Source organism: Emericellopsis atlantica (genome assembly GCF_019669845.1).
Source record: "Emericellopsis atlantica unplaced genomic scaffold F5Z01scaffold_29, whole genome shotgun sequence".
Taxonomy (NCBI): domain Eukaryota; kingdom Fungi; phylum Ascomycota; class Sordariomycetes; order Hypocreales; family Bionectriaceae; genus Emericellopsis; species Emericellopsis atlantica.
Window position 1 is genome coordinate 86,498 of NW_025764731.1, and position 26,321 is coordinate 112,818.

A 26,321-nucleotide genomic window follows, 5' to 3' on the forward strand; every position below is an offset into this window, starting at 1 on the left:
GCGCGTCCGTCTGTCAAATCCGACGCGTCGCAGCGCGCCGTCCCGCATCAAATCTCGAAACCCATATTATCTTCCAGTATCGCACTTCGCTTATCATTGGCGACTCCTCACTATCCTATTTCAACGTGGAGAAACGCTCCATTGATGAGACACTGCCATCATGGACGAGGAAAGCCGAACCGAGTACGATGTTAAGGCCAAGAATGTGCGGCTGGATTTGAAGACGTGGGAGACCCAATGGTTGGAGAAGCACGGGAAGAAGCCAGGTCGTGAGGACATCAAGAGCAACCCCGAGATCGGTATGCTGCCTGCGTCACCATGATTTGCACGGTTCTCTAACACATCCAGCCGACAAATACCGCCAATATCAACGATACCGCAACATACTCGATGGCAAGATATCACCGCCAGCCAAAGATCAAGGCCGAAAACGAAAGTCAACAAGCAACAGCGTACCAGTGGGCACTCCATCCAAGCGAACGCGACACACTGAAACTCCGTCAAAATCGCGTGTTTTGGATGTGCAACTGGAGCAGACACCGACCATATCAAGAAAGCTGTTCAGTCCAACGGCTGTTACATCATTAGGCCCTACACCGCAACGAGATGGCAAGGTGCTTGGGCTTTTCGACTTGCTCGGCGATGATGCACAAACGCCTTCCAAGGACAAGGTGCACAGCACAACCAGCAAAAGCAAGATATACGCCACGCCTAGCAAGACGACCTCGAGTTTGGATCTCGCTGTCACACCACGGATGGGAAGGACACCGATGTCAGACAGCAAACGAAAGTATCTCAATACGTTCGTTTCACCAGTGAAACCGGGCGGCGACCTTCAGAATACCGCAGCGACTCCCTCGAAACTCCATTTCGACACGCCTCAATTCCTTCGACGACACACCCTTTCTACCGTGGACGAGAATGGTGAGATCGACAGAGTAGCGCCATTGAGGCTGCCGCGAAAACAGTTTGGCAGAGGCCTCAGTGAGATAGTGGCAAGTCTACGAAAAGTGGAAGAGGACAAGGCCGACGAGGACTTGGAGGCGTTGCGGGATATGGAGGCAGAGGACTCGGGCCAGCCAAGACCAGTCGCGAAACCTAAGCCAGCACCGGATGACATACTTGTTGGGGACAGCCAAGCGCACAATCTCCCACTTGGCGGTTTTGATGACGTGGATGTCTCCGAAAGCGATGGACACGAGGGCAAAGATCGGCAAGGGCAGCCCATGAGGTTATTCAAGAAGAAGGGGCAGAAGAGAACGACCAGAAAGGTCAACATCAAGCCGACATGGAACAAGCGACCCACGGCACCAGTCACGACCGTGGGTATCGACGAGGACGATGAGGAAGTCGTTCCAAAGACCCAACTCAACGAAGGCGACGAGGACTTTGGGGACATTGTCAGCTCCGCGTCGGAATCCGAATCCGAGAAGAGAAAGAAGGCGAAGAAGAAGAAGGTGGAGAAGAAAGAGGGCACCGTGAAGAAAGCCGCTAGAAAGGTCAATGAGCTGGCACATGCCAACTTTCAGAGACTGAAGTTGAAGAACAGCGGCGCCAAGGGTGGACCAGGGCAGAATAGCCGGTTTCGGAGGAGAAGATAGGCAATTGAACACAGCATCACACATTCACGGAGTCGAAGCGTTGCGTAACAATCTGCCCAGGGAGCATGGACTTGTATTGTATGAGGCCCTTGCTCGAGGAGTGTAAGATCCGACTTCACCACTTCACAATCCTAATGATGAGCCTAGCAGACGCAAGAGAAGCCATCCTCCGATCCATTGTTGGCAGACAAGCAACTAGCGTCACAGTTCGCCTGGCAGTTGCTGATGGGTCCAGGCCAGAAACGAGCACACTGGCGAGCCTAGCTACAACTTGTCAGTGATGAGCCCAGCTGGTGTTTCGAGTAGGTGAACTCACACGTCGGCAGGCTGGGCCATGCCTAGAGCGGCAAGGGAAAGGAGAATGAGAAGCGTGAACTGCATGTTGAGGATTGTGGGTTGTTATCTTTGGCGTTGAATAGCTATTGGAGACTGTGGTGAGAGGATGTGGCTTCTGTCCTGAACGGTGCAAGTCTGTGTCTTCTGTAGACGGTCATCGTCTTCTAGTCTCCCTGCCCTTGGCCGGCCACGGAGAGGAGCAATACGCATGGACGCTGTCGCCGTGGATAGTTTGAGCTCCTTCCACTGAACCCGGCAATTGTTCATGACGATCCAGGGGCTGCAACTATTGGTATTCTGCCTAGATCAAGTAGGATTCTCGGGATCTTGGATCTTGACGTCGGCATCATATGAAACAGCCCTTGAGTCAGATCCTTCGACAATTGCTGGTGAGCAATATCCCATGAGCGCCCGGACCGAGCCGGCACGGGCAGGCTCCCTGTTCAAGTCCACGTTATAAATCCATAGATTCCTTCCATTGCTATGTCCACGCGGCAGCAGTGTATCGTGTGAGATGTGCCAACTCGACTCCAAAGCGCCGTCGTCTTAAAGGTTGCATCAAGCAGGTTATAATTGTTACCTCAATTTGCTTCCCACTCTTTGTACACAAGCCAGATTCATTTTGAAATACAAGGTCTCTTCCACTCGGGTATTGATTGTGTTTGCTTGTGAAAACTATTCCTCCTTGTTTGAGCGTTGGACCGTCCGTGCTGCCAACAACATGACACGAATTTGACATAACAAACCTCTCATCGAAAACACTTCCATTGAACACCGAATTTCATATATATTCGCAACTACTCACGGAATTATCTTCCCACCTTTAACCTACCTAATTGCGAAGACCTCCAGCTTACACGTGAGATATTCAGGGTAGGTAGGACAGCTCGTGGAGGCGGATCCAGGCACGAACTTAGACTGGCCCCATGAGACATGGTTCAGAACTTCAGCAGCCTTGAGATTTCCAACAACGCAAGAAAAGAAGATGTCTATTATACGCATACCTTACTCACTCCGGGTCACTAAGTCATGCGTGGCTGCTTGTTGCATCTGATCTACAAGTACAGCGTGACGCGTGACAAGGCTGCATCTCGTTCTCACGCCAAACCCTTTTCAGCAGCAGCGGTGAACTTCTCAGGTGGCAGGAGTTATTAGGACTCGGGACTTCAGGAGCAACTTCCCAACCTCGCTACGAGCCTATGCGAGCCACATATAAAGCTAGCAAACTTTTTGCCTTTTTTCCAGCTTTCTCAACCACCAGCTGCCGAGAAGAAAAAAAGACCGCAACTGGGAGAAGCACGAGTCGAATACATGATTTCCAAATCTGAGCCGTCTCTCGATTCACTCACCCATTCACTAGTTCTCATGTGGATAGGCTCATGTGGATGGGCTTAACACATCTGAGGCGGAGATGAGGATGAACAGACGCCTTCGCAACCTCAACCACTCCTCGCCATTGACTGACGATGATTTTTCCCCCAGCATTTATTTGCAATCATCATCTGCATCACCTGCCTATGGCAAGTTAGCGACCTCCGCAACTCACCACTTTTGAGCTCTGACCCCCAAAACTCCTACTGCTGCACCCGCCTGGTCAGAAGCGCGGCGATGCATCCGCCAACACCGTCTTCAGGAGCGTCCAACCAGTATTATGACTCCCACACGATCTTTCCAGCTTCCAACGATTCAGTTTTGTCTATACGAACACTAGACACCACTCATGGTCAACAACCGACACAAGCGTGCGACTTGCTTGAGAAGCTTCTTCAGGATGCAGTCAATACGACTTTCGAAGATTCGGCCACGTCGGATACCGAGTCTATGTCTTCTATCGAGGTCGAGGAGCCAGCTACGCCTAGTGACCATGAGAGCGACCATCAGCGCAAGGCTAACTCCGCCGCCCCCTTGCCTTTGAGCAAAACTCTTACAGTCGAAATGCCCGCCTCGACATTACTAGTGCCTCGCAATCACTACGAGCCCTTCGAAGCTGGATGTCCTATACTATCAGAACAATCGGCCATCGAAAACCTTCTGCGGAGTGCAAGGCCTGTGCTAGGCCCAGACGAATTCCACGAGATTCAGTTGGATGACTTTGTCATATATACTGAAGAGAAGCACTACGGCGTGCAGATGCGCTCGCTCATAAGGCACAACACGCAGTCCTGTTATTTCGATGGACGGCTCAGCTTCGGAGAGGAAAGCTACTTTGTGAGGAGGGTAGCTATCTCGACTCTGCCTATAGGGAACTATGGCACTTTAGAGTCAACTGTCCGCGACGAAATCTGGATAACATCCCCTTTGAGCGAATCCAAGGATCTCTACTACAGGCTCAACACACCGGCAGTGGAGTATAAGCGATTCTTCGAGCCCTTCGCCTGGGTTACAGATCTTGCCAAGCACTTTGTGGATTACATCAACTCTCGATGGGAAGAACACCGAATGCTGGTCACGATTCACGACTTCAAGGCGCAATTTGTGTCGTGGGTTGTCAGCGTCCATGGAGACAACGCCCTTCCATGGCTAACCCAGCATCCAAGCAACGATTACAGGACATCAATCGTGGCTTATTTAGAATTTATTCGCAAAGAGGCCATCGGAGTACTTGGGGAAGAAGACACCTACAGACACACGCTTTGGAACGAAGTTTGGACCTTCCAACAGTATCAGCGTGTACCAAGCCCGGACGCTAACATACAGGCGATCCATCCCACATTCGTGACGCCGTACATTATGGCTCTCTTCAACCACCTCCCTTTTGGGCAGCTTCTCAAGGCTTTGCCTTTCAGCAGTCACACGAAGTGCTTATGGAAAGAAGTCAGTCATTCGCGGGGCTTCCCATTGCTACAGCACGTGGACAAACGGTCACAGAGACTCGAACCCACAGACGATCGGATTCACAATATCAAGCCTGGCGACACCATTTCGACACCAAGAGACACGTCAGAGTCTGGTTCAAAATGGATAAGAGAAGAAGCCCTTGACTTCCATGACGTTGATCGTTGGTTCGCTCGGGTATTAAAAGTACACAACCGGGCAGGACGTATATCCTTCGACGTGCTGTGGTATTATCGCCCTGTGGATACGCTCTGTGGAATAATGAAGTACCCGTGGAGTAACGAGCTATTCATTTCCGACCATTGTTCTTGCGCTCATACATCGAAAATCACACAAGAGGAGGTTCTTGGAGTCCACGACGTCGACTTTTTCGGATCACCTTCTACCAGGTCTGAGTTCTTTTGTCGCCAGACATATATCCACGAGGAGCGGAAGTGGATTTCATTACAGCGAGCTCATCTATTTTGGGAGCATGTTCAGAATACCACCGAGTCTCTACCGTATACGAGAGGCAATACAGTCCTCGTGCACACCGACAAGAGCAGTCAGGTCTCGGAACCCTGCGAGATCATTGCACTCCATGGACCGGCTGGTATTAAATATAAAGTCCGTCGTCTGTTACGACGAGCGCATGTACAGCCCAATTCTCGCGCCCCAAAGAACGAGCTTCTTTACTCCGAGCAGGTTCTCGATGTTCGGGATAGGGATATTACAGGCAGCTGCTCTGTCCGCTTCTTCGACCACAGGAGCCCGATATCGAGCCCATACGACCGAGCAGGAGTGGGTTCTTTGTTCTATATCACCCACAAAATATCGCAAGACGGCTCGATCCGGCCATTATGCGCCCCATTTCCACTATCGCTCCACCAAGGCTTCGACCCAGGCGTAGCTACTAGCTTCCCCAAACTTCGCGGTCTCGATCTCTTCTGTGGAGGTGGTAACTTTGGCCGTGGCCTCGAAGACGGGGGGGCCATCCAGATGCAGTACATCAATGACTTTGACACCAAAGCCGTCCACACATATATGGCTAATGTGGACCCAAAAGATAACATACATCCTTTCCTTGGTTCAATAGACGATCTTTATCGTCTCGCTGCTATGGGGCGATTCTCAAAGTCCGTACCTAGGCCCGGGTCTGTTGACTTTATCTCGGCTGGAAGTCCATGCCCTGGCTTTTCGCGACTCACAAATGACAAGACTACTACAAAGCAACGGAAAAACCAGTCGCTCATCGCTGCCTTTGCTTCTTTTATCGATCTCTACCGCCCCAAGTACGGTCTGTTAGAAAACGTACCCAGTATCGTCCAGAAAAAGGAGAAAAAAGCCGACGATGTCTTCAGCCAGCTCGCATGTGCCTTAGTAGGCCTCGGATACCAGATTCAGTTGTGTTACATCGATGCCTGCTCCCTCGGCTCGCCGCAGAGACGCTCGCGCATCTTCGTAGCATTCGCAGCACCAGGCTACACACTCCCTACACCCCCTCAGCAAACTCACTTACACCCACCGGGTACGAGGCCTGGGAGTGTTGGAAAGCTCCCCACCGGTGATCCTATGGTTACGCGTTCTATGCTAAAAGCCACGCCGTTCACTCATATACCAGCCGCCGAGGCCACGGCCGACTTGCCATATATCTGGGATGCGAAGCCTGATATTTGCGTTCCATTTCCTGATCATCGGACAGTCGGGCAAACAAGCAATCTCCAGCATAAGATTAACAGCATCCCGACGCTACCGTATGGAATGGATTTCGCCAAAGCTTGGTACGGTATCACAAAAAAGGGCGCGCCTGGCTCTGGGGTCTTAACAGTTACCGACAGACACCGCCATTTTCCAGCAGATAGGGGTGAAGGCCGTATGAGCCGCACAGCGCGCGTGTCGTCGGCCTATGGAAGGCAAGACCCGACAAAGCTTATCGAGACCGTCGTTACCAAGCTTAACGTTGGGGACGCAAAGGCGGGCCGGGCCATTCACTCTCAGGAGCCCAGAATGCTTAGCTTGATGGAAGCCCGACGTGCGCAAGGCTTTCCAGACGAGGATGTCCTCCTTGGCGAGCTGGTCAACCAGTATAAAATTGTTGGTAATAGTGTGGCGAGGGAGGTCGCGGTGGCATGGGGCCTGGCCTTTCGTGACGCATATGAGAAGACATTGGGTGTCAATGGAGACAACGACCTGCCGCAGGCAGCGATCCAAGAGACACCTTTTGAAACTGCCAACTCGGTCACCTCCGCCTCTGCGAGTAGCATTGGGGAGTCCACTAACTCGAGCACTGACTCGAGCACTGACGACGACCATCTGGAGGATACCCTGGCTCGGCCATCCAATGCGTACACCGACACTCCTTTAACCTCTCAATCGAGCCTACAAGGGGAGGCCAGCACACCACCACCAAGGATACCGCGGGCGATGTCACCACCAGCTTCAGGGCCGAGAACACATAACAGCATGGGTCGACTTGATCATCAGGCAAGCGCGGGCTTAATCAGGTCTAGGTCACCGAGCTCATCCCGCGATGCGAATGGCAAACGTCCACTACCGTCAACAGGGGGATCGAACCGTCCTGCCAAAATCTCGAGGCACGTTTCGGCTTCGGGAACACAGAGCATACTGGTGCAAGCGGTGGCTCGGTCATCGTCATCTGTCCAACGAGGCCGGACTGTCATCAGCAGTGATGAGAACAGCGACACCAAATAGGTCTGACGAAGACGGCGGCGAGGAGCGTATCAAGAGGACTGTCATGGTGCAAAAGAGTCGAGCAAAAAAAAAGGAGACATCAGGACCGTGCAGCCAACATGTATAGCATCGGCATTTCTGACCACATACGAGCATCTAGATATCCCACAGCACTACATTTCATATAAGGACATTCACAATGTATCAGCAATCCCATATGCCAACCAGCGCGCATATCCCCCATTGCGATCGTCGCCAGATAGTCAACCCGAAAGGGATCGCCAGCTGGTTAAACAGCAATGGATAACAGAATATAGTCTGGCCAGCCATAGAATGAGTCAAGCAAACCTCCCAAAGAAAGGTGCTTCCCGTCCCGTAACCCTCCCCGACTCAGATAGCTGACAGTAATGTTGATATACCGCTCGGAATACAGAGCAGTCAAGGATGGATCTCGCCTTGCGCTCCACCTTGCCGTGCGGAAGAGAAAAAGAAAACATGTTCACGTAATTCATCACAGGGCACATGGCCGGTATGGACAGAGGCTGCTTCCGTCGCCAGCCTGGGAAAAGCTCATTTCAGTCGTAGGGGTATATCGTACAACGTGATCCTGCAAGTTAGTCCTCCTCAAAAAGCACTCTCTTCTTCCCGCCCGTTCGTCCGTTCATCCCGTCCAGGGCCTGGTCGATGCCCGCAATGTCGAGCATGTCCTCGTCGCCGTCCTCATAATCAGCCGCCTTGTCGAGGGTACTCCCAAACCCGAACCCAAGGTTCTGTCGTGGGGCGAAGAGCGAGTCGGCGGTCTTGCTGTGGTCGTTCTTGTCGAGAATCGTAGGACGCTGGCGGAGCGTGCCAGGCTTGACGGTGCTGAGGTTGAACGAAGCGCTTGGGGTTCGGTTCGTGTTGCCACCGTGCACAATGATGGCACTGGACTTGTGGCCTGCGGAGAACAGTCGGCGTTTCGTCGTGAGGGACTTCTTACCAGCGTCGGCGGTTTCGTGGACGAAGACGATGCGAGTCTCACCGCGAAGGAGGACTTCGGGCTGCGACGTAGCTGCCGAGGTGATGAGATCGATGCCACAGCAGCGTTCCCCCAGAAGCCCAGTGGAAAGGTCTTGCAGTTTTGACATTTTGACAGGCTGTGGTCCGTTGAAAAGGGCAGAGCCATTGCCTGCACCCGCCGCCTTCTTGACTTGAGATTCCCAAAACTTGGATACGCCCGAGATGAGGCAGACATGCTCTTGGCTGCCTATCCAGAGGGCAAGGCTTTCGTCAGGCAGACCTTTCTCGGTCGACGGTAATGATGCGACTTTAATTCCACCGTGAACTGTCGCAAATCGATCGGCTGTGGCCGGCGAATGGATGTTAGCGGTCGTTTGCTTTCGGGTGTGTGGTGTCATAGGCGCAAAGTCTCCGCTCTGCGAGTCTCTTGCTGTATGGTGTGCTCCGGTACTGCGCAGTAGACTCGTTCCATCCACGTAACCAGACACACTAAAGGCAGTGATTGCGGCGCCCCTGATACCAGGGCTGGCCTTGGACAGGAGCGAGCCAGAGGACGTGGCGCCAACACTGTCAATGTCCCAAATCCCCCACATGCCGTCTGCCATGATCGTGAAGACAGCATGTCCATGGCATATCCATGCAGCGGCAACGATTGGTTTTCGGAGTGCTGAGGGTCGAACAAAGGGTTGGTACAGAGTGAGTTGCCACGAACCCTGCGTGGGAAAAATACCGGTCGCGTCTGGGTCCGTAGGCAGTGAGGACCGCGCAAAATCGTAGACGCGAGCACCCTGTGACGCCGTCACTGTGAGCAGCTGCGAGCGGTGTGTAGGATTGAAAGAGATCCCGGTCAGTGGTGCTGGTAGGAATTCAGTCTGGAAAGGCTCGACCTGTCGTTCCATCTTGGATTTCGGATCGAGAGGTACTTCCCACAACCGCAGGACGCCTGAGGCCTCTCTTGAATGTGCTGCCACCACCGCCCTCGCCTGCTTGCCGGAATCATCGGTTTCCGGCATGTAGAGTCCAATCGCAAGCCCATCGCTCAGCCGCGTGTTGCCTCGCAACAACACCAGTGTCTCCCCCCAAGCGCCTGAGCCCGCCTTGCCCGCCAGTAGATCCTTCTTCAGCTCAGGCCTCGCTTTCGACTCTGGGGATGGTGGTGTAAGAGGAAGTGTGACCAGATACACATCGTTTGTGACTGTGGAAGCTGTGAAAACAAGCTTGTGGCGAAGGATCGGAACTCTGTCCTCGAGGCCCGAGCCTGGTGTGACAGGCATGACTGCGACATTTTGCACAGCTGTTCCAAACGTGAGGTCAAGCGTCTGGACAGTTTCCGAATGTGGTGTCTCGTCTACATCTTCCTCCTCAAACTCTGGTTTGTCTTCGAACTTGGCGGCTCCTTTCGAAGGCGGTGCTTCGTCATCGGAATCGATCACCATAACTGAATCATCGACTTTCCCGTTCGTCCTATCCTTCTTCGCAACCTTTGGTTTCTGCTTGAACCTCCGGCCACCTCGCCATGTGATTGTCACACCACTGTCGTGGCAATGAATGAGGATTGTGGCGCCTTGGGGCGATCGGTACGGGTATGTCTGGATGTCATTGATGCGACGGGCGAAACTATGCCTGCGACTGTCAGCCAACATTCGAAGTTTCTGAGGTAGTGCCGTACGTGATTTGGGTATTCGTCGTTGTGCGACGCACACGTGAAGCTGTCGTCGACATCGCGCCGGCGATCCACTGTCGCTGTAACAGTCTGCAGTTTAATACTCTTCCGTGTCCGCGACACGTCTCGAAGCGAAGCTGGGCTAAGGTGGCGTGGGGTATTGAATGCTGGCCGACGGTAGCGACGTTTCCAACTGTTGCTCGACTTTCGTTTGCTTGCGCCAAGAAGTTTGCAGCCTTGAAGAGACGCGACAAGCTACGCGCACGGTACGTAGTGGAATAGCACGTCACGTGGTGCGATACCACTCGCATAGCCACTACATCACCAACCTCGGAAGCACCCGTGCGGAGAGTCAATACGACGGATTTTGAAAGAAACATCACAGGGGATTGCTGATTTATGTTTCACCCAGGGTAAGGTATCTGTTGCTGGGATTATCTCTCACATCGCCGTTGTGACTGTCACAAAGCTGCTTTCACGCTCCTACGTACATGCCAAGCTCCTCCATTCCGTGGCCGTAGAAGAGAACACAAGTTAAAGAGACTAAATTTAAAGAGCTCTGCGCAGACGTCGCCAGCTTTCCCCTCTGCTTGCCCGACGTTCATCCCTTTCTTCTTATCCCAAAACGCGCCGAGCGTCAATATGCTAATCTTTCCCCTCTAGATAGTCGGTCGAGGGTATTTCGTACAAGAGATCGCTGACACAGGAGAGGAGCCCCGCGGGAGGCCAGTTGCATCGCCTGGTCTAGCTCTCCCGTGGCAGAAAATGAAAGCACGTGTTTCTCAAAAGGTTGATTGTGTGGTAAGGAGCGGACGGCGTGTAGGCGGTCGACATGTGGTTGCGTTGAAACGGTCAAATCCAGTCGTATCCGTCTGTCAGATATTCTATCCGTACGCCAATGTAAAAGGCCCAACGCCACAGGTTCATCAAAGGACGACCGTAGACATGAGCTGTCATCCCGAAAACGCCAAGAATGCCAAATGTGTGAGGTGGTAGTACGGTATGTCGGAAGAGTAGGAAACAACCCTCTTCACAACGTTCACGCGTTGGTAACCTAAGTGCAAGTCAGCAATGAGTGGTATTGGCCGCGGCGGGATACTCACCCTGAGGATTTTGCGGGAATAGTCTTCGTTGTCGGCAATGCTGCCATCACTGAGTCGACGGTGAGCCAAGCCAGGCTCCAGGCGTGAATCAGTCATGGAAATGCTTCCGCTGCTACCAGGGGGCTTGGAGCCACTGATGAAGGCATTGACGGCTGCATTACGACGATGCTCTTCTTCAATCTCAGTGTTGCGTCTGCGCCGCATGAAGAACCACACGCCCAAAGCTCCACCAGCAATAGCAAGGACTCCAACGACGGAGCCGGCCACAATGCCAGCAACGCTAGGGCCGCCGTCGTCCTTATTTTCCTTTTGGGGTGCCTCGGTTTGAGATGCGCTCTCCTTGGGGCCTGAGGTAGCCGTGGAGGCGGCGGCAGCAGTAGTTGAGGAAGTGGACTTGGACTTGTCATCGCTCTTGTCCTTGTTCTTGTCCTCGGGTGTGTAGTTGTCCAGGATCAGCTGCTTGCCAAGGTTGAAAACCGATATATATCCAGGCTTCTTAATACCGCCACAGACCTCGAGGGGGTAAGCTGGGCAAGGATGGTTGCAATTCTTGTCAGCTGAAAGGGCATCTTCCTCTGGATACTCGTTGCCGCAATAGCATTCCTGACCCGTCACGCCGAACGCTAGAAAATCATCTTCGCACGCCAGCCGGCAGCTACCGGTCGAAACCGAGGTCGGGTCCATCTTCTGTAAGGTCATATTGCCCGTCGACGAGAAGCACCCTTGGGAGGTGATGACATCGGTTTTGGGGTCCTCAACAGGTGTCTGAGTAGGAGTCTTGTCCTCACGAACAACTTTATGGGCAGCGAGATGAACGCGGTCTGGCGTGAGGGCAGATCCGGAGCCAAACAGTTGCGAGGCAGCCACCAGGGAGCCCGCAAGGATTGCTAATGACCTCATTTTGTGTGTTTTGATGTTGCGTGTAGCGAATGTGAAGAATCGAATATGTTGAAAAAAACGTTTTTTCGTCCAAGAGGCCACAGATGAGGAGTCCTAGGCCAGCCGAGAAAAACCACAACCTGTCGACTCCACTTGGGAGTGCTGAGAGCTACCACAAAGACTGATGCTGTCCTCGGAACAAAGAGCGAGAGTCGGCCGCGTCGTATCGTGTCTCGAGGGCACGAGGATTGGAACAATGGGCAGAGAAGCCCGGTCTGCGCGTTGTTGCAAACCTGAACGTGCCTGCGTACTGTGATTGAGTTGGCTCGTGAGCCTCGATGATTCTGCGGTTCGACCAGCAGAAATGCTCGGCCTGGTTGATTTTGCGGTGTTGTCGAACGATTGTAAATCTGCAGTCGACTGGCTTCTACTTCGAGTCGAACAGGTCGTTGTGGTCACCTAGGTGGTTGCAAGTTGAGTTTCAAGTTGTGGAGAGGGAAAAGAGGGACTGGAACGAGCGGTGTTGCGTGGTCGAGGGAGTGGCTGTCTGTTTTGTTGAAAGGGGAGAAACTGAAGCGAAGATGACCAGGGCAAGTAGGAGAGAGACAGGAGTGAGGAGTGCGAGCGTGAGCGTGAGTGCGAGAGGGAGTGAGGGAAGGAAAGGCCGCACGGGTGGGTGTGGGAGGAAAGGAGGCCTTCTTCCTTCCAAAGCACCTGGGTGCATCGCCGGAGACGTGTTACAGTGGCTGTTAGTGATTGTCGCACCCGCCTAAAGTGCGCTGTGACCGCCGCCGGAAGTTGAACGCTCCTTGAATCCTGATTTCATCACTGGGCCATTGGCGGCCCCTGAGGCTCCATCCCTCGCAGCCAGAAAAGCCTCCCCTGCCACAAGCTTTCCGAGCCCCTGTCTCTACCCGCTCCACCGCAAGCCACGCCAGCCAATGCTACTGCAAAGACTGGAATGAAGCGTACTGATTGGTTTGGTCTGCATCAACTGATGCAGTCTAGACCTGCAGGAACAGACAGTTCTGCCAGGGGCACGATTGCTGATTTGCTGTGCATTTGGTACTCAATACGCGTGAGACACGTCGCTCCGCGTTAAGCCATGGCAGGCCTTTACCGGTCAACGTTAGCAATCCGTGCGCGTAAGATGAGGTGGCAAAAGTCACGTCTACCAGCTGAGTCCATTGCGTTTCGTCCGACCCACTGCAATTAAACGCTGTGCGTCTTCACAAGTTCATAACGTTACGGGCCTCGGGTTATGCATCCCTGGTGAGCGTTGGGCACATTCCACAACGTGGTAATTGTGTCCATGAGGCTCGAGCGAGTGAGCCATCAACAAATATTGACTTCTAGGACATGGCGCTCGGTTGACATTGTTATCTAATGTCGCAAAAGAGAGCAATCGCAAAAGGCGACAATGTTGAGCCGCAGCTGTGAACGCGCGTGTACCATCCTTACGGCGTGTGAACCGACCGGAGACTCGGACGGACTAAAATACTATTAATGTTCATAAACTCGGGGTCCAAGGTACACAGCGCAACATAACACGAGCCCTTGCATTAAACTTGCCAGCGGTCGTGATCGATTCGCATTCATCGCTGCACTCCCCATTCTGCCTTGAAACCTGCCAAGCGGGCCATGGTCACAAATGTGAGACTGGCGTAACCCTCCAGACGGGACAGGCCCAAGACGTATTCTACTGTAATGATATTTCTTGACTTCAAGACGCTGACATCTTTCAAGCACCTACCTGACATGAAGTGAATATTAATTACTTTTGTTGTGGTATTATTCGCCCGGTGTCCGTGAGCACTGTACCAGCATGTTACGCGCCTGCAGCGAAGCATGCGTACTATTTTTATTGCTTTCAAGCATTCGCATGAGATTCACGTACTTGATGCTAGTCCTCGAGCTTTATCGTGGTGTTTGACTCCGCCCCAACTGGCTCAGCGGCATTAATATTGTGACATCTCAACTTCTGATCGCCAGAGCAAGCCCAGGTCATTACGAGTCCAGACCAATACTGTAAACCCGTACATGATTGTTGGTCAAAACGTGATCATCGGGTTCGGGCGCTGAGGTTGAGAGCAATTGCAACAAGTTGATGGCAGCAGCTTCCATGTCCTCTCAGGCTCTTCATTACTGATGAAGTCGATCGTCCAGCATTCCCGTTGATGCCCACCCACATGAATACGGTACAGTGGGCGGTGCAACACCACACCCTGCGGGCCTGCGCCTCTGTCCGAGATTAATGATAACAGGCTGTGTTAATTGATACTTCGCCTTAATCAATATCGAAAGGTCGATCCTGACGCTCCTGCGCACGGAATTCATTATTCAATCGATCGCTCGTAATAGTAACACATCTGGTGTCTTGTACTGTCGCCCAGTGCTCTTTATTCACAGCAACATTCACCGAACAATGGCTGCTGCAAGGTGGCCGAGATACGTAAGGGAACACAATTCTATTAGCACTTTCCCTCCAGGACTGGAATGGAGGTCCGCGCGTACCTCGATGGCGCGACGGTCAGTTTCAAAAGGATAGACCAAAGACATTCATTATTCCACTTGTCCAAGTGTTACACAATGCCGCCCAAAGCAATATTATCTACGTACCACGATACAATAATAAGACTTGCGCACTTTGGCTTTACTGTACGTAAAAGTCCTCGAGTATTCAACCCCTACTTTGGCTATGGTATGTTAAGCAAGGTACGGAGGTATCGTTGACAGATTCGGATGCTGGGTATTTCGCTCTGACTCTTGCTACTGCTGGGCTGCACATGGTCCAGTTTACCAACGATTAATTATCAATAATGTAATGATATTAATAAGTCTGATCGCCAACTGCCTTTTCTACGTGTAAAGACAATAACGTCTGAGATGGCCACAACAATTGGATAAAGAAGTATGGGCAGATTTGGTGTCAAGAAATACTCCAAACTACAGCAACGCACGGCGAAGGAGTTGAGACAGGCGAACCGATCCATCTGTGCAATCGATTAACGTGCCAAGTCCATACTCTAACTAGGTGAGATAGCTTGGGTCAGCCTGCCAGGTACAATCGAGAGCCGGAGAGTCCAACAAATGCTAGCGACGTGTCCAGGATGTCCAGGATTGCGAAGCCATGGGAAGGACAATCGTGGGGTTGAGCCGCTGAGTCGTGTAGGTTTAGAGTGAGTTTTGGATCTACCTTATAACTTGGGGACATCTTCGCGCTTGTTCTTTCTCCCCGTCGGTCATGAGTGTTGTTTAATCAACGTTATTGTGGATGCTTGGTGGATCTGCCCCTTTGTCACACGCATGGTAACAACACTGTCACGAGTGATGCATCAGCACCTCTCGTTGTGATGCGTCATGACACTGGACGAGGCGGGGGGACTTTCAGCCGAGGAGTGCTCATGTCCCAAAGCAGTAACTGATACCCCATGGCCGGAGCCACTCAAGCCAGTCGTCAGCCACAGCAAGGCCATCAAGGCTCCAGCCATCCCACGTCACCGGCCCAACCACAGGCAGGCGCTCTATCGATAATCGAAACAAGGCAGGCGCAACCAGTCAGACCAGACCCCAAGCTCCCGCATCTCTACTCGTGACTCGATAGCTTCGCCATCCGTCTTCCCCATCCGTCGTCACAACATCCATCTCATTCCCGCTCTTCTTCCTTCCTCCTCCATCACCACCATCGAGTACCATCATTCTCACTGGTCTCGTCGTGTTGCCCATTAGCCCTCACAACTTTGCACCATATCCTAGTAGCCGCCCAACATGAAGAGCGCTTTGGTCACAGCTGCCGCCCTGCTTGGGTCCGCCCAGGCTGGTGGCGTGCACAAGATGAAGCTCAACAAAGTTCCTCTGTCTGAGCAGCTCGTAAGCTTTATCTTGCCTACCTTCTCGCATCATTGTGCTAATCCTTCAAGGCTGGTTCTTCCATCGAGGAGCAAGTTCAGGCCCTTGGCCAGAAGTACCTTGGCTCCGCCCGCCCCGACTCGCGCGCCGATGTCATCTTCAACACCCAGGCGCCCAAGTCTGACGGCATTCACCCCGTGCCCGTTTCCAACTTTATGAACGCCCAGTACTTCTCCGAGATTACCATTGGCACTCCTCCCCAGACTTTCAAGGTTGTTCTCGATACCGGCAGCTCCAACCTTTGGGTTCCTTCCAAGTCATGCAGCAGCATTGCCTGCTACTTGCACTCCACTTACGACTCCGATGCGTCGTCTACCTACAAGAAGAACGGCTCTGAGTTCGAGATCCACTACGGCTCTGGCAGCTTGACTGGTTTCGTCTCCCAGGATGACTTCACCATTGGCGACCTAAAGGTCAAGGGCCAGGACTTTGCCGAGGCCACCAGCGAGCCCGGCCTGGCTTTCGCCTTCGGTCGCTTTGACGGTATCCTCGGTCTTGCTTATGACACCATTTCTGTCAACGGGATCGTGCCTCCCTTCAATCAGATGGTCAACCAGAAGCTTATTGACGAGCCTGTCTTTGCTTTCTACCTGGCTGATGCTGAGGGCGAGAGCGAGGCTGTGTTTGGAGGTGTCGATAAGGACCATTACAAGGGCGAGATTGAGTACATCCCCTTGCGCCGCAAGGCTTACTGGGAAGTCGACCTCGAGAGCATCGCCTTGGGTGATGAGATTGCCGAGCTTGAGGACACTGGTGTCATTCTGGACACCGGAACATCCCTGAACGTCCTTCCTAGCTCTCTTGCTGAGTTGCTCAACAAGGAGATTGGGGCTAAGAAGGGATACAATGGCCAGTACACTGTTGACTGCGCCAAGAGGGACTCTCTGCCCGACATCACCTTCAACCTGGCTGGCTCCAACTACAGCTTGCCAGCATCTGACTACATTCTCGAGGTCTCCGGCAGCTGTATCTCGACCTTCCAGGGCATGGATATTCCTGCCCCTGCCGGTCCCCTTGTCATCCTCGGCGATGCTTTCCTGCGCCGCTGGTACTCTGTGTATGATCTCGGCAAGAACGCCGTTGGTCTTGCTCGCGCCAAGTAAGAGACTGTGCATCTGTGAAGAAGCAGACATAATGGCAGGACCTGCAACTGCTGGGTTAGACAAGATCCTGACAGCTTGAAGAGAACGATGATTCCCTGTGTATTTGTTGTTGATAGTAACGTCTGGTTTGCGCTGTTTTAATACACTCCTCCTAAGGCTTCCGTGCATCCATGGCGCTCTGTCACCTCGAAATGAGCTTGACGTTAATTGTTCTGCGACATTTGACAATCAGCTTCTCGCAAATCAACAATGAGACTCGTGCAGAATGCAAGGACACTGATAGTGACAGGCATTGGTCCACCATGAGGGGTATCACGTGCAGGCAATCTTAGATGACTGGTCCAAAGCAGCCTAGCGCTGGTACGGTCGCAGACAGCGCCAATGGCCCCGGACAGACAGGCACATTTCAATTCTGCCCTCAAGTCTTTGATCGTTGGTCTCATCTGTCATCGCTGTAGTTATTGCTCAAATTATCTCGTTTTCCGTTGATCCCCAGCCGTGCATCAGCAGTCCGGGTAATCGATTGCCCGCTACTGTATCTGGTGGACATAACGCATTCAGACTGGCCGGCGGTGCTGTTAGTAGCTGCGATTCAAGCGCTCCTGCACCCGCAACCCGCCCAACCGCGTTGTCCCCAGTCGCGACGAGCGAACATTAGGCTTACTCGCGACGTCAAATTTCAACGACAGCCCTCGACACGAGCCAACAGCGTCACGTCCAAGCACTGCGACTCCCGCCCTTCATGGCGCAAATGGCCGTCACGGCCCCAGATGGGACGCAGGCTGCCCTGGACCACATTGACGCCAATCCTCCCGTCGCACCCGGCAAAAGGAAACGCGACTCTGCTGAAGCGGATGGCATTGCCGACAACGAACAGGACGCGAAGGCAGCGATTGGAACTGAATTTCGTCGCGATCAGGTTGCCTTGATAGATACCTGCTTCCGGGTCCTTCAGAGGTGAGTGTGCCATGATCGCAAAGTCATTGGCCTATAACTTATCTGACCGCGCAGTTTCGATCTCGAGCCTCCTCTGCTCAAAAGACCGTTGCCAGACATCACGCCTGATGACGAGCCCGACACGAAACGCCAGAAATCTGCTGAGCCCCCAACGCTGCGGAGCATCGACGACAAGTTCACCGGCCACTTCTACGCCCACGTCAGCGATCTGGTCAACGATGTGGCTGCTGTCGTAAAGTCCTCGCTCGCTGAGGCTGAATCGCAAGGTTCATCCGGCGCGGACCTAGTTGCGCGAATACGCGACTTTCGGACCAAAGCAGTTGGTCTATTGCGACGAGAGGAGGCATACCCGCAGACATCATCAGGCTCGGCAAATGATCTTGACGATGATAGTGATGCGCGCGAAGTATTATCATTGTTCGGCCTTGCACCACAGGAGAAGCGACTATTCTCGAGCCTCGCCGACTCTCGAGCTGCCCACTTGTCAGACGCCAGCCTACCTGCGGGCGTTTCTTTGACAAGGGTCTACCCAAGCACATCTCAAGAAAGGGTGCTTACCTTGGGGGAGCTATTCCCTGCGCCACGCGCCCTGCCCCCCCTGCAGCCGCCCAAGCAGCCCAAGACGCAAGCCAAGGGCAACCAACTCGACTTCTATCATCCCGAGCTGACGGACAAGTCGCAGTATTGGAGCAACTCATATTTCGGATCGAAGCTGTCTGCCGGCCACTACCTGGACTACAGTCATGCCACTCCATCCGCGAGCGCTAAAGCGCGGCAACATGAGCGGGTCAAGAGTCTTGCTGGAAAAAAACCATCAGCAACTGAGGTCCAGATGTCTGAGATGGAAACTTTGTTTCGGGGCGCATTCTCGAGCTTTGCCCCCTGCAAGGACGACTCAACGGCTGTCGTGCCAGCTAGCGTGGCAGGTCGCGTTTGGTGGCAACGAGCAGGCCAACAGAACTTCCAAAACATGATTGAAGTTGACTACTACGGCCTTGATGACGGCGCTCAGACTGCAAATGACGTTGACCTGGATGAGTCTGCAATTCGAGAAGCCATTGACAACTGGGACGAGGCTGTCGTGGACCCGACTCTAGAGGACGCCATGGGCGCCAAGCGCGATGATGCCGAGAAGGAAGTGGAGGAAATTCTGGATGAGGTCAGCGACCTTATCGAGACACTGGCGTCGTACCAACGTATTCGGAACCTGAACCTGCCTAACTCGCAAAATCGCCAGAGCAGCGATCCAGTGGCAGGCGATATGCTGGCCACCGCAGGACCACAGGTTGCTGAAGAGGAGCGGGCCACCTACCAGGTACTGAAGGCGCAACTGTCTCTGATCATCAAGACATTGCCGCCATATGCTGTGGCCAAGCTCAACGGCGACCAGTTGAACGACCTCTTGATCAGCACGAAGCTAGAGGTTTCGACTGATCAATACAAGGGCGTCATGGAAGAGGATGATGCTGCTGCGCAGGCTAGGTTACGAGCGCAGCAAACGGCCCAAGCATCTCAGAGGCAACCACAACGCACACCGAGCATGTCCTACGCCAACCACTACCAGCCAAGCAACCAGTATGGCACGCCACAGCGACCGGCCTCGCAATCACAACAGTACTACCGAGGTGGTCCCACTCCAGGCTTCCATGGCAACTACCAACAACAACGACAGCAATACCCCACGGCGTCGACGCCACAACAGCGTCCACCTTCGAACCAGTACTCTCGACCTAACGGGTTCCCCAGTCAGTATGCATCGCAGCTCTCGAAGGCGCAGACGCCCTTTGGCCATCAGAACATGCCTCAGTACGCGAATCAGCAGCAACGGCAGCAGTATGGGCAGATGGCGCAGCAAGGGACACCAGGGACGAGCAGATTCAGCCAATATCAAACGCCAAGCTACCCGCAGCAGCAACAACAGGCGGGTACTCCTGGCCAGGGCACGTTCAGCCAGTACACAAATGGGAGTGGAGTGCAGCACCAGCAGGGACTCAGTCCTTCGCCTAGGATGCAGCATCAGCAGCCACCTCAGCGGTATGGGACCCCGAACCAAGCGCCGAGATACCAAGGTGGTCCTACTCCGCAGCCTACAGCGCAGCAACAACCAACGCAGCAGTCGTTGGGCTACCACACCGTTATGCCAGAGTCGCAGCAGCAGGCTGTCCTGGAGCAGGCTAGAGCCCGGGTGACCGCCCATGAGCGAGCAGCGAATCACATGGACAAGAGTGTGGCAGTTCCACCGAGAGCCAATTCGGGGACACCGACGCCATTGGGCGCCAACGGAACTCCAATACCTCGCAAGGTGACGCCCGTGCCTCTACCGCAAATGGTCGCCCATCAACAGCAGCAAAAGCCCTCTTGATGGGGTGGTGTCGTTGAGTATGTACTTTGTATTAGATTTTGGGAGGGAGTTTGGGGAAAGCAATGGGTGGGATTCATGACAAGGGAAGGGGGGCAAGTTCAACGGATGTGGCTATTCCTCGCCGACGGTACTATTGAGAAGAAAATGTTGTACGTGCGAATTAATAGACGAAGCAAGGATTTGACCTGTAAAAAGTCTGTTGTTGTGCACAGAGCTGCAACTACTATTGAGTTGGGGGTGGGTATCACAACGTGTTATACAAAAATGATTCAAATATTCAGTTGCCTTGCAATGCCAGCGCCGCCTCTTTGGCAGCTTCCCTCTCTTGTGCCCATTCCAAGAAGATCCGCCTGAGCTCGAATATCACTTCGACCGCGATGAGCAGAATGATGATGATCTCTAGGCGTGTTCCATGCTGCTCGCTAGACATTTCGCGCAGCACGCTCGCGATCTCTTGCGCGTAATCCATCTTCTGGTTCAGAGTACGTATGCGGACATTGACGTCCAACGCCCGACCAACCTGCTCGTAGTAGCCCTCCAAGCCAAGCTCGGAACGGCTGTCCCACAGGATGTCGGGGAGCGAGTCCGTGAGCTCGGAGTAGTGGTTCAGCCGGGCACGCAAGCCCAGTAGCTCGCCTGTCTTTTGCAGGATGAACTTGCGTCCAAAGGGGAAGCCCGCACCGCGAGACAGGATGTGTGGAATCTTGCGGGTAGACTCAAAGTACGACGTCAGTGCGCTTTCCAGGACCGCAAGCTTGGTGCTTCGCGCCAGCCCCGAGGAGAAGGCCACCTTTGCCAATGTCGTATCCAGTGTGTCGCCCTCCTTGTTCTCCTTGCGCGTGCCTAGGACTACAATGTCCCCCTTCATGGTGCTGGTTTCGCGGTTCACGTCCGTCGTAAACTCGAGATCCTCGAGCTCGCGCATGACTGCCTGGTGCGGCTCCTCTGCGGCGCGCATGAGCTGTCGGGTCACCACGTCCGGGGGTAAGGACCATGTCACGATTGTGCCGGAGGGAAACACGAAGATGTCGCCGCCATTGACGCCTCGCGCATGGACGACCTCGTTGGCGTCAAAGTCAGTGCCGTCGGGGTTGATGGCGAAGCCATGGGACGACAAGATGTCCAGAACCATGGGCATCTTGAAAGATTCGGCCACACATGTCGCGCTCACAAGGTTCGTTGTGTCGGCTTCGATGTCTCCAGCAACTGGCCCCTCGGTGCCTCGTTTTGGTGACTGCGCTATCAGGGCGACTCTGCGTAACGAGTTCTTGGCCGTAGTGGCCCTGGTAGCCTTTCGCTTCGTGGGATGCTGGGCAACGGACGCTTGCATTTTATCATTTTCCCTCGCGGACTTGAAATCGTCGGTGCCGTTCAGCGCTAGGTACGGGTTCGATGTGAAGAAGCTGCGTTTTCGCGGTTGGCAGGGTGCCGTGATGTGAAAAGAGCGCAGCGGGCGCGGCCCGCTCACCGACGTGGGTAGTTGTCGAACGGCATGAAGGGCGATCCGCGAAGGGGATGGTCTCATAATTGCATGTTTTGTGGTGTACCTGTTCAGGTGCGCAAAGGCGTATTGATCCGTGTGGCTTGACACAATGGAACGGTGATAGCAACTTAATTATTTTAGCTGGAGCCAGACGATTGACTGGAGTCTTATCGATATCGATAAGAAACGCGATAGGAGCATCTGCATCATCCGGTGGGGCCTATCAGGAAGCGGTGAAGGGCGCTGGAAGAATAGACTTACAGTGAGCCAGGTGAGCCAAGCCACTGTGGTCGCGGCGACGCGGTCTCTACCGGTGGCCGGTTGGATTCCCCGTCCCACTTTCACTCGCCAGATCCATGTCGTGACCCCGGAGATTCGAGAGGGGACTGAACCTGAAGGAAACACGAATTTCTGCAAGCTCCCAACTCGCATTTTTCTACGTACCCCTACTCCTGTCCCAGCACTTCTTCAACAAATCTTGGCCTTGACTCTTGCATCAAGATCACGACGGCCAGGTTTTTCTCCCGTGCGAGAACAGAAAAGAACAGCAACTCCTTTCATCCCTGTTTCGTCACCGCCCCTCATCCCCCACCATGGATATCAACCCCAAATACGACGACTACGACTTCCCCTACACAAAGGCCGAGCCTCAGGATGGTCACGCCGGTCATCTCACCGAGGGCCAGATTGCCCAGGTGCACCAGCTGCGCATGATGCTGGAAGCCGAGGGCCTGACCAAGCGTCTCGACACCTTGACCCTGGTAGGACGATGCCCCCCTTTCCCGGCGGTTGTTTGTTTTCGATCTAGGGACGCAGTTGGCTGACCATTGCCTCTTGGTACTTCTTTTAGTTGCGCTTCCTCCGTGCCCGCAAGTTCGATGTCGAGGCATCCAAGAAGATGTTTGTGGAATGCGAGAAGTGGCGCGAAGAGATCAAGCTGGACGAGCTCGTCCCCGTCTGGGACTACCCCGAGAAAGCCGAGATCTCCAAGTACTACAAGCAGTTCTACCACAAGACGGACAAGGTACGCCCGAACTCTGCTTTTGCAGATGATTGATCGATTCCAAGGGAACGCTAACAGTACGTAGGATGGCCGCCCTGTCTACATTGAGACTCTTGGTGGCATCGACCTGGCTGCCATGTACAAGATCACCTCGGCGGACCGCATGATCACCAACCTTGCCGTCGAGTACGAGCGTGTCTCCGACCCCCGTCTACCGGCCTGCTCCCGCAAGCAGGGCAGCCTCCTCGAGACGTGCTGCACCATCATGGACCTCAAGGGCGTCGGCATCACAAAGGTGCCTCAGGTTTACTCATACGTCCAGCAGACGGCCGGCCTGTCGCAGAACTACTACCCCGAGCGCCTCGGCAAGATGTACATGATCAACGCCCCCTGGGGCTTCTCGACCGTCTGGAGCGTCGTCAAGGGCTGGCTCGACCCCGTCACCGTGTCCAAGATCCACATCCTGGGCAGCGGCTACAAGAGCGAGCTGCTGAAGCAGGTCCCCGCCGAGAACCTGCCCAAGGAGTTTGGTGGCTCCTGCGAGTGCGAGGGCGGCTGCGAGCACAGCGACGCCGGTCCCTGGAGCGACCCCGAGTTCGCCAGGCCCCCCAAGTGGGCGAGGAAGGAGGGCGAGACTGCGGCTCCGGCTGCGGCTGCTCCCGCCACCGATGCCACTCCTTCTGCCGGCGAGGAGAAGCCCGAGGTGACGACTGGCGTTGAATCCGCCCCTGTGCCCGAGAAGAGCGAGGGTGACGAGGCCAAGCAGCCCGCTGCCGCTTAAGCGTCCAAGATCATGTTGTGTTCAGGTGTAGTTTCGGGCGGGCGTTGTGAGTTAGCGGTCAAGGTCTAGAGTAGAAGAGGACCGCGACAGATGGGGCGTGGTGTAGTATTGGGGTTTCTCCTTGTGTTGCCGGCCAAAAAAGAATTCGAGTCCCCTAGTCTAGAATCCGGTAAACAAACAAATAACGAATAGACATCCTATTTGGTATCATGATGGCCAGCTGCTTGCTGTGTATCCCTTGTGGCCCCTGGAAACGCCGCGCCAGAAATCCAAAAGCAACTATCATCGCCCTTGCGTGATGACGTATTCCCCTGCTTGACGTGCCCTCTCCATCTTGGCCACCACTGTGCTCATATCGCGTTTCAACCTCCCCAGTGCCTCCACTGCGTCCTTGAACTCGCCCTCCACCGTCTCTTGCCTGTCTAGCCTTGCCGTGCCGTCCAGAGTGATCGTTTCGTTGGCGCTTTCTTGGTATGTCGCTGCCATGGCACTCACCATCTCGTCGTCTCGCCGCAACTCTTCTCGGAGCATCTGCGCATGCTCCGCGGCTGCTTTCCCAGGCACGGCTCTCTTCAGGCTTGCCACGTCCTCCAGCAGCTTCTCCTCTTGCGTGATCAAATCGGCGACCCTCTGGCGTTTCCGTGTATCGAACGGCTCGTATGCTTCGTCCAGGGCCATTGATCCGCTATCTCGCAGGGCATCGCCCGGGGCGACGGGTAGTCCATTGATTGTGAGGTTGGGTGCCGCAAGAGTGAATGTTTTGTCGATGTACTGCCAAGCGAGCAATCAGCTCCACTGCTTTTAATATTCGACGGAGCAACCGCTGTTTACCTCATTGACCAGCGCCTCAATCTGGTTTCTCAGCTCGTCCTCCCCGCCGCCATCGACCTGCGGAAACGCTTCGTTCAACCGCGTCGCAGCCGCATTCCGCACGTTGGTGATGAGATATGTCAGATCTTCCGGACTCTGGAGCTCGATCCGTCGCTGGACTTGCGAGACGGCCGAGTCAGCATCCATGTTGCGGGCTGTCCCTGAACTTTTGGCGCATTCGTGAGAAGCGCGTTGTGCATCGCGTCTGTTTACTCCGGACCCTGGATTTGCGGGCTCTTGGTGGATGACTCAGCATGAGTGCCCCGGCTGGGCGGCTAGGTCAAGTCAACCCCGCCATAACCTGAGCTTCGCAACTTCAGTACCAGGTAGGTGAGCCACTTCATGGCATTCAATATTTGATATAATACTACAAATAGTTCAGTTTGTGGTTTTCCAGCTCCTGCGGACAGAGAAGAATCTTATTATACTGGTCACATGCAACATCAAAAAGTGAGGCTGCAGCACAGTGCCAGGAATGGCAGTTGGCGGGCCGGGACCCCCATTGTGGGGCAGCGTCTGCAGCATCCAGGTGGACCGTCACAAGGCGTGTAAGCGTCGACCGCCTGAAGCTGGGTGCCATTCACCACACAAGGCCGTCTTGTCTTTCGACGATGAGTGACACTCAGGTATGCACAAGACCAGCTTCACGCAGGTTGGCCACAGTACTTGGGAACAGCATCTTATCTGAAAGTGCAAGGTACCTACAAACAATCCCAAACTCATCAAAGACACTACCGTGCGCCCAACAACCCAATCAAAAAGTGGTGATTGTCCTTCAAAGCATGTGTAGCCCCCAACGCCTGATGGCAGCTATCGTGCCGTGGACAAATAGTCCAGGCGAATTCAGACCAGTGCGACGGCCAACATTGTCCATAAAACTCCATCAAGGTGTTCCCAATTATTGACCCAAAATCCGGTCGTTCGTATAATCATGTCCTCTGTTGGAGAGGAGTCAAGGCCATTCTAGGCGCCGTATAAAAGTATTGCAAGTGAGGTGGGGTGAGTGATATTTGTCGAAACGGGGTCGCTTATTGAGGGAGCATCTGCTTGATCTCCTCGTCGGAGAGGGTGATTTCAATGACGGGTTCTCGGCCGTGCTCTAGTGGCTCGTAGTCGCAGTCGATGTAGGATGGCAGGAAGATTTCTATAACTGTTAGTATGTATCTATACAAATGGCAGCAGTCCATACCCGGATTCCATTGATATCCCTGGCTGGAGGAGAGATAGGAGATCTATGGTTGTCAGTCGCTGAAGCGGAGACACCGCAATACAGCTGCTCACCAGACGAGGAACGCCATCCGGCTCGCCGATATTGATGACGGTCGCTTCCTGCTTGGAGAGGGCATCGCCTGGCATGTGGTCAGTAAAGCCTTCTTTCAGGGGAGAGCCAAGTCGTACTCAGCAGACTAGGCCGACGTGTGTGGGCACTGGGGCGCTGGAAGCGTGATGACGAGGTCGATGACTTGGGGGATGAGTCGTAGGAACTCGCCGATGAGTCGACCAGGTTGGCAGCGGTCGCCTTGGCTTTGCCCTTGGGGATGTTGATGCGAGACGACATGGCGGAATAGTACAAGAAAGTGACCGGGCAAGGAAGAGCCGTGAATCAGGACGAGGCGGGGAGGGACGAGGTGATGTGAAGCGATACGCGAGTGATGGCTTGGTGGTTGGCCAGGAAGACTCCCAGGAAGGACAGGCTGCTTTGTTTGTTGCAGAAGGGTGGAGAGACGAGAACAGTCAGGGCTGGTGATGATGGTGGTGCATTGACGG

General features: G+C 54.0%; 10 protein-coding genes across 10 annotated transcripts; 5 read left to right on the top strand and 5 right to left on the bottom strand.

Annotated features, from left to right (window-relative positions):
- Window positions 1–6: 6 nt before the first annotated feature.
- F5Z01DRAFT_728978 (DNA replication/checkpoint protein) lies at window positions 7–1,601 on the top strand (the record flags this gene model as incomplete). Its single annotated transcript, XM_046266683.1, has 3 exons — window positions 7–299; window positions 349–1,400; window positions 1,440–1,601. Exons 1-3 carry the CDS (start codon window positions 161–163, stop codon window positions 1,599–1,601), a joined length of 1,353 nt encoding a protein of 450 aa, XP_046115058.1. The 5' UTR covers window positions 7–160.
- Window positions 1,602–3,092: 1,491 nt separating this feature from the next.
- F5Z01DRAFT_664071 (uncharacterized protein) lies at window positions 3,093–7,806 on the top strand. The gene has a single exon (XM_046264074.1). The coding sequence runs from the start codon at window positions 3,546–3,548 to the stop codon at window positions 7,461–7,463; it is 3,918 nt and encodes a 1,305-aa protein (XP_046115059.1). The 5' UTR covers window positions 3,093–3,545; the 3' UTR covers window positions 7,464–7,806.
- Window positions 7,807–10,335, bottom strand: F5Z01DRAFT_664072 (uncharacterized protein). Its single transcript, XM_046264075.1, has 2 exons — window positions 10,111–10,335; window positions 7,807–10,064 (listed from the first exon to the last, which is right to left on the bottom strand). The coding sequence occupies exons 1-2, from the start codon at window positions 10,161–10,163 to the stop codon at window positions 8,057–8,059; spliced, it is 2,061 nt and encodes a 686-aa protein (XP_046115060.1). The 5' UTR covers window positions 10,164–10,335; the 3' UTR covers window positions 7,807–8,056.
- Window positions 10,336–11,143: 808 nt separating this feature from the next.
- Window positions 11,144–12,107, bottom strand: F5Z01DRAFT_677134 (uncharacterized protein; the record flags this gene model as incomplete). Its single annotated transcript, XM_046265329.1, has 2 exons — window positions 11,144–11,158; window positions 11,208–12,107. The coding sequence occupies 2 exons, from the start codon at window positions 12,105–12,107 to the stop codon at window positions 11,144–11,146; spliced, it is 915 nt and encodes a 304-aa protein (XP_046115061.1).
- A 3,747-nt stretch (window positions 12,108–15,854) lies between these two features.
- F5Z01DRAFT_683429 (aspartic peptidase domain-containing protein) lies at window positions 15,855–17,098 on the top strand (the record flags this gene model as incomplete). Its single annotated transcript, XM_046265848.1, has 2 exons — window positions 15,855–15,956; window positions 16,007–17,098. The coding sequence occupies 2 exons, from the start codon at window positions 15,855–15,857 to the stop codon at window positions 17,096–17,098; spliced, it is 1,194 nt and encodes a 397-aa protein (XP_046115062.1).
- Window positions 17,099–17,553: 455 nt separating this feature from the next.
- On the top strand, window positions 17,554–20,556 carry F5Z01DRAFT_294833 (uncharacterized protein). Its single transcript, XM_046258838.1, has 2 exons — window positions 17,554–18,055; window positions 18,110–20,556. The coding sequence occupies exons 1-2, from the start codon at window positions 17,841–17,843 to the stop codon at window positions 20,415–20,417; spliced, it is 2,523 nt and encodes an 840-aa protein (XP_046115063.1). The 5' UTR covers window positions 17,554–17,840; the 3' UTR covers window positions 20,418–20,556.
- On the bottom strand, window positions 20,556–22,126 carry F5Z01DRAFT_294848 (uncharacterized protein). The gene has a single exon (XM_046258839.1). The coding sequence runs from the start codon at window positions 21,940–21,942 to the stop codon at window positions 20,695–20,697; it is 1,248 nt and encodes a 415-aa protein (XP_046115064.1). The 5' UTR covers window positions 21,943–22,126; the 3' UTR covers window positions 20,556–20,694.
- Window position 22,127: 1 nt separating this feature from the next.
- F5Z01DRAFT_294875 (Sec14 cytosolic factor) lies at window positions 22,128–23,825 on the top strand. Its single transcript, XM_046258840.1, has 3 exons — window positions 22,128–22,661; window positions 22,751–22,924; window positions 22,989–23,825. Exons 1-3 carry the CDS (start codon window positions 22,494–22,496, stop codon window positions 23,682–23,684), a joined length of 1,038 nt encoding a protein of 345 aa, XP_046115065.1. The 5' UTR covers window positions 22,128–22,493; the 3' UTR covers window positions 23,685–23,825.
- Window positions 23,826–24,957, bottom strand: F5Z01DRAFT_294820 (uncharacterized protein). The gene is made up of 3 exons (XM_046258837.1): window positions 24,878–24,957; window positions 24,516–24,829; window positions 23,826–24,455 (listed from the first exon to the last, which is right to left on the bottom strand). The coding sequence occupies exons 2-3, from the start codon at window positions 24,699–24,701 to the stop codon at window positions 23,967–23,969; spliced, it is 675 nt and encodes a 224-aa protein (XP_046115066.1). The 5' UTR covers window positions 24,702–24,829; window positions 24,878–24,957; the 3' UTR covers window positions 23,826–23,966.
- A 432-nt stretch (window positions 24,958–25,389) lies between these two features.
- On the bottom strand, window positions 25,390–26,319 carry F5Z01DRAFT_294754 (uncharacterized protein). The gene is made up of 4 exons (XM_046258836.1): window positions 25,953–26,319; window positions 25,836–25,903; window positions 25,744–25,786; window positions 25,390–25,698 (listed from the first exon to the last, which is right to left on the bottom strand). Exons 1-4 carry the CDS (start codon window positions 26,110–26,112, stop codon window positions 25,583–25,585), a joined length of 387 nt encoding a protein of 128 aa, XP_046115067.1. The 5' UTR covers window positions 26,113–26,319; the 3' UTR covers window positions 25,390–25,582.
- Window positions 26,320–26,321: the final 2 nt, after the last annotated feature.

Coding starts and splice junctions, on each gene's coding strand:
- F5Z01DRAFT_664071 (XM_046264074.1), top strand. CDS start 3,546: ATGCATCCGCCAACACCGTCTTCAGGAGCGTCCAACCAGTATTATGAC.
- F5Z01DRAFT_664072 (XM_046264075.1), bottom strand. CDS start 10,163: ATGTCGACGACAGCTTCACGTGTGCGTCGCACAACGACGAATACCCAA. Junction 10,065..10,110: donor ACGACGAATACCCAAATCAC/GTACGGCACTAC, acceptor TGACAGTCGCAG/GCATAGTTTCGCCCGTCGCA.
- F5Z01DRAFT_294833 (XM_046258838.1), top strand. CDS start 17,841: ATGGCGCAAATGGCCGTCACGGCCCCAGATGGGACGCAGGCTGCCCTG. Junction 18,056..18,109: donor TGCTTCCGGGTCCTTCAGAG/GTGAGTGTGCCA, acceptor CTGACCGCGCAG/TTTCGATCTCGAGCCTCCTC.
- F5Z01DRAFT_294848 (XM_046258839.1), bottom strand. CDS start 21,942: ATGAGACCATCCCCTTCGCGGATCGCCCTTCATGCCGTTCGACAACTA.
- F5Z01DRAFT_294875 (XM_046258840.1), top strand. CDS start 22,494: ATGGATATCAACCCCAAATACGACGACTACGACTTCCCCTACACAAAG. Junction 22,662..22,750: donor GTCTCGACACCTTGACCCTG/GTAGGACGATGC, acceptor TACTTCTTTTAG/TTGCGCTTCCTCCGTGCCCG. Junction 22,925..22,988: donor TCTACCACAAGACGGACAAG/GTACGCCCGAAC, acceptor AACAGTACGTAG/GATGGCCGCCCTGTCTACAT.
- F5Z01DRAFT_294820 (XM_046258837.1), bottom strand. CDS start 24,701: ATGGATGCTGACTCGGCCGTCTCGCAAGTCCAGCGACGGATCGAGCTC. Junction 24,456..24,515: donor TTGAGGCGCTGGTCAATGAG/GTAAACAGCGGT, acceptor CTCGCTTGGCAG/TACATCGACAAAACATTCAC.
- F5Z01DRAFT_294754 (XM_046258836.1), bottom strand. CDS start 26,112: ATGTCGTCTCGCATCAACATCCCCAAGGGCAAAGCCAAGGCGACCGCT. Junction 25,904..25,952: donor ACGTCGGCCTAGTCTGCTGA/GTACGACTTGGC, acceptor ACCACATGCCAG/GCGATGCCCTCTCCAAGCAG. Junction 25,699..25,743: donor GGGATATCAATGGAATCCGG/GTATGGACTGCT, acceptor TAACAGTTATAG/AAATCTTCCTGCCATCCTAC.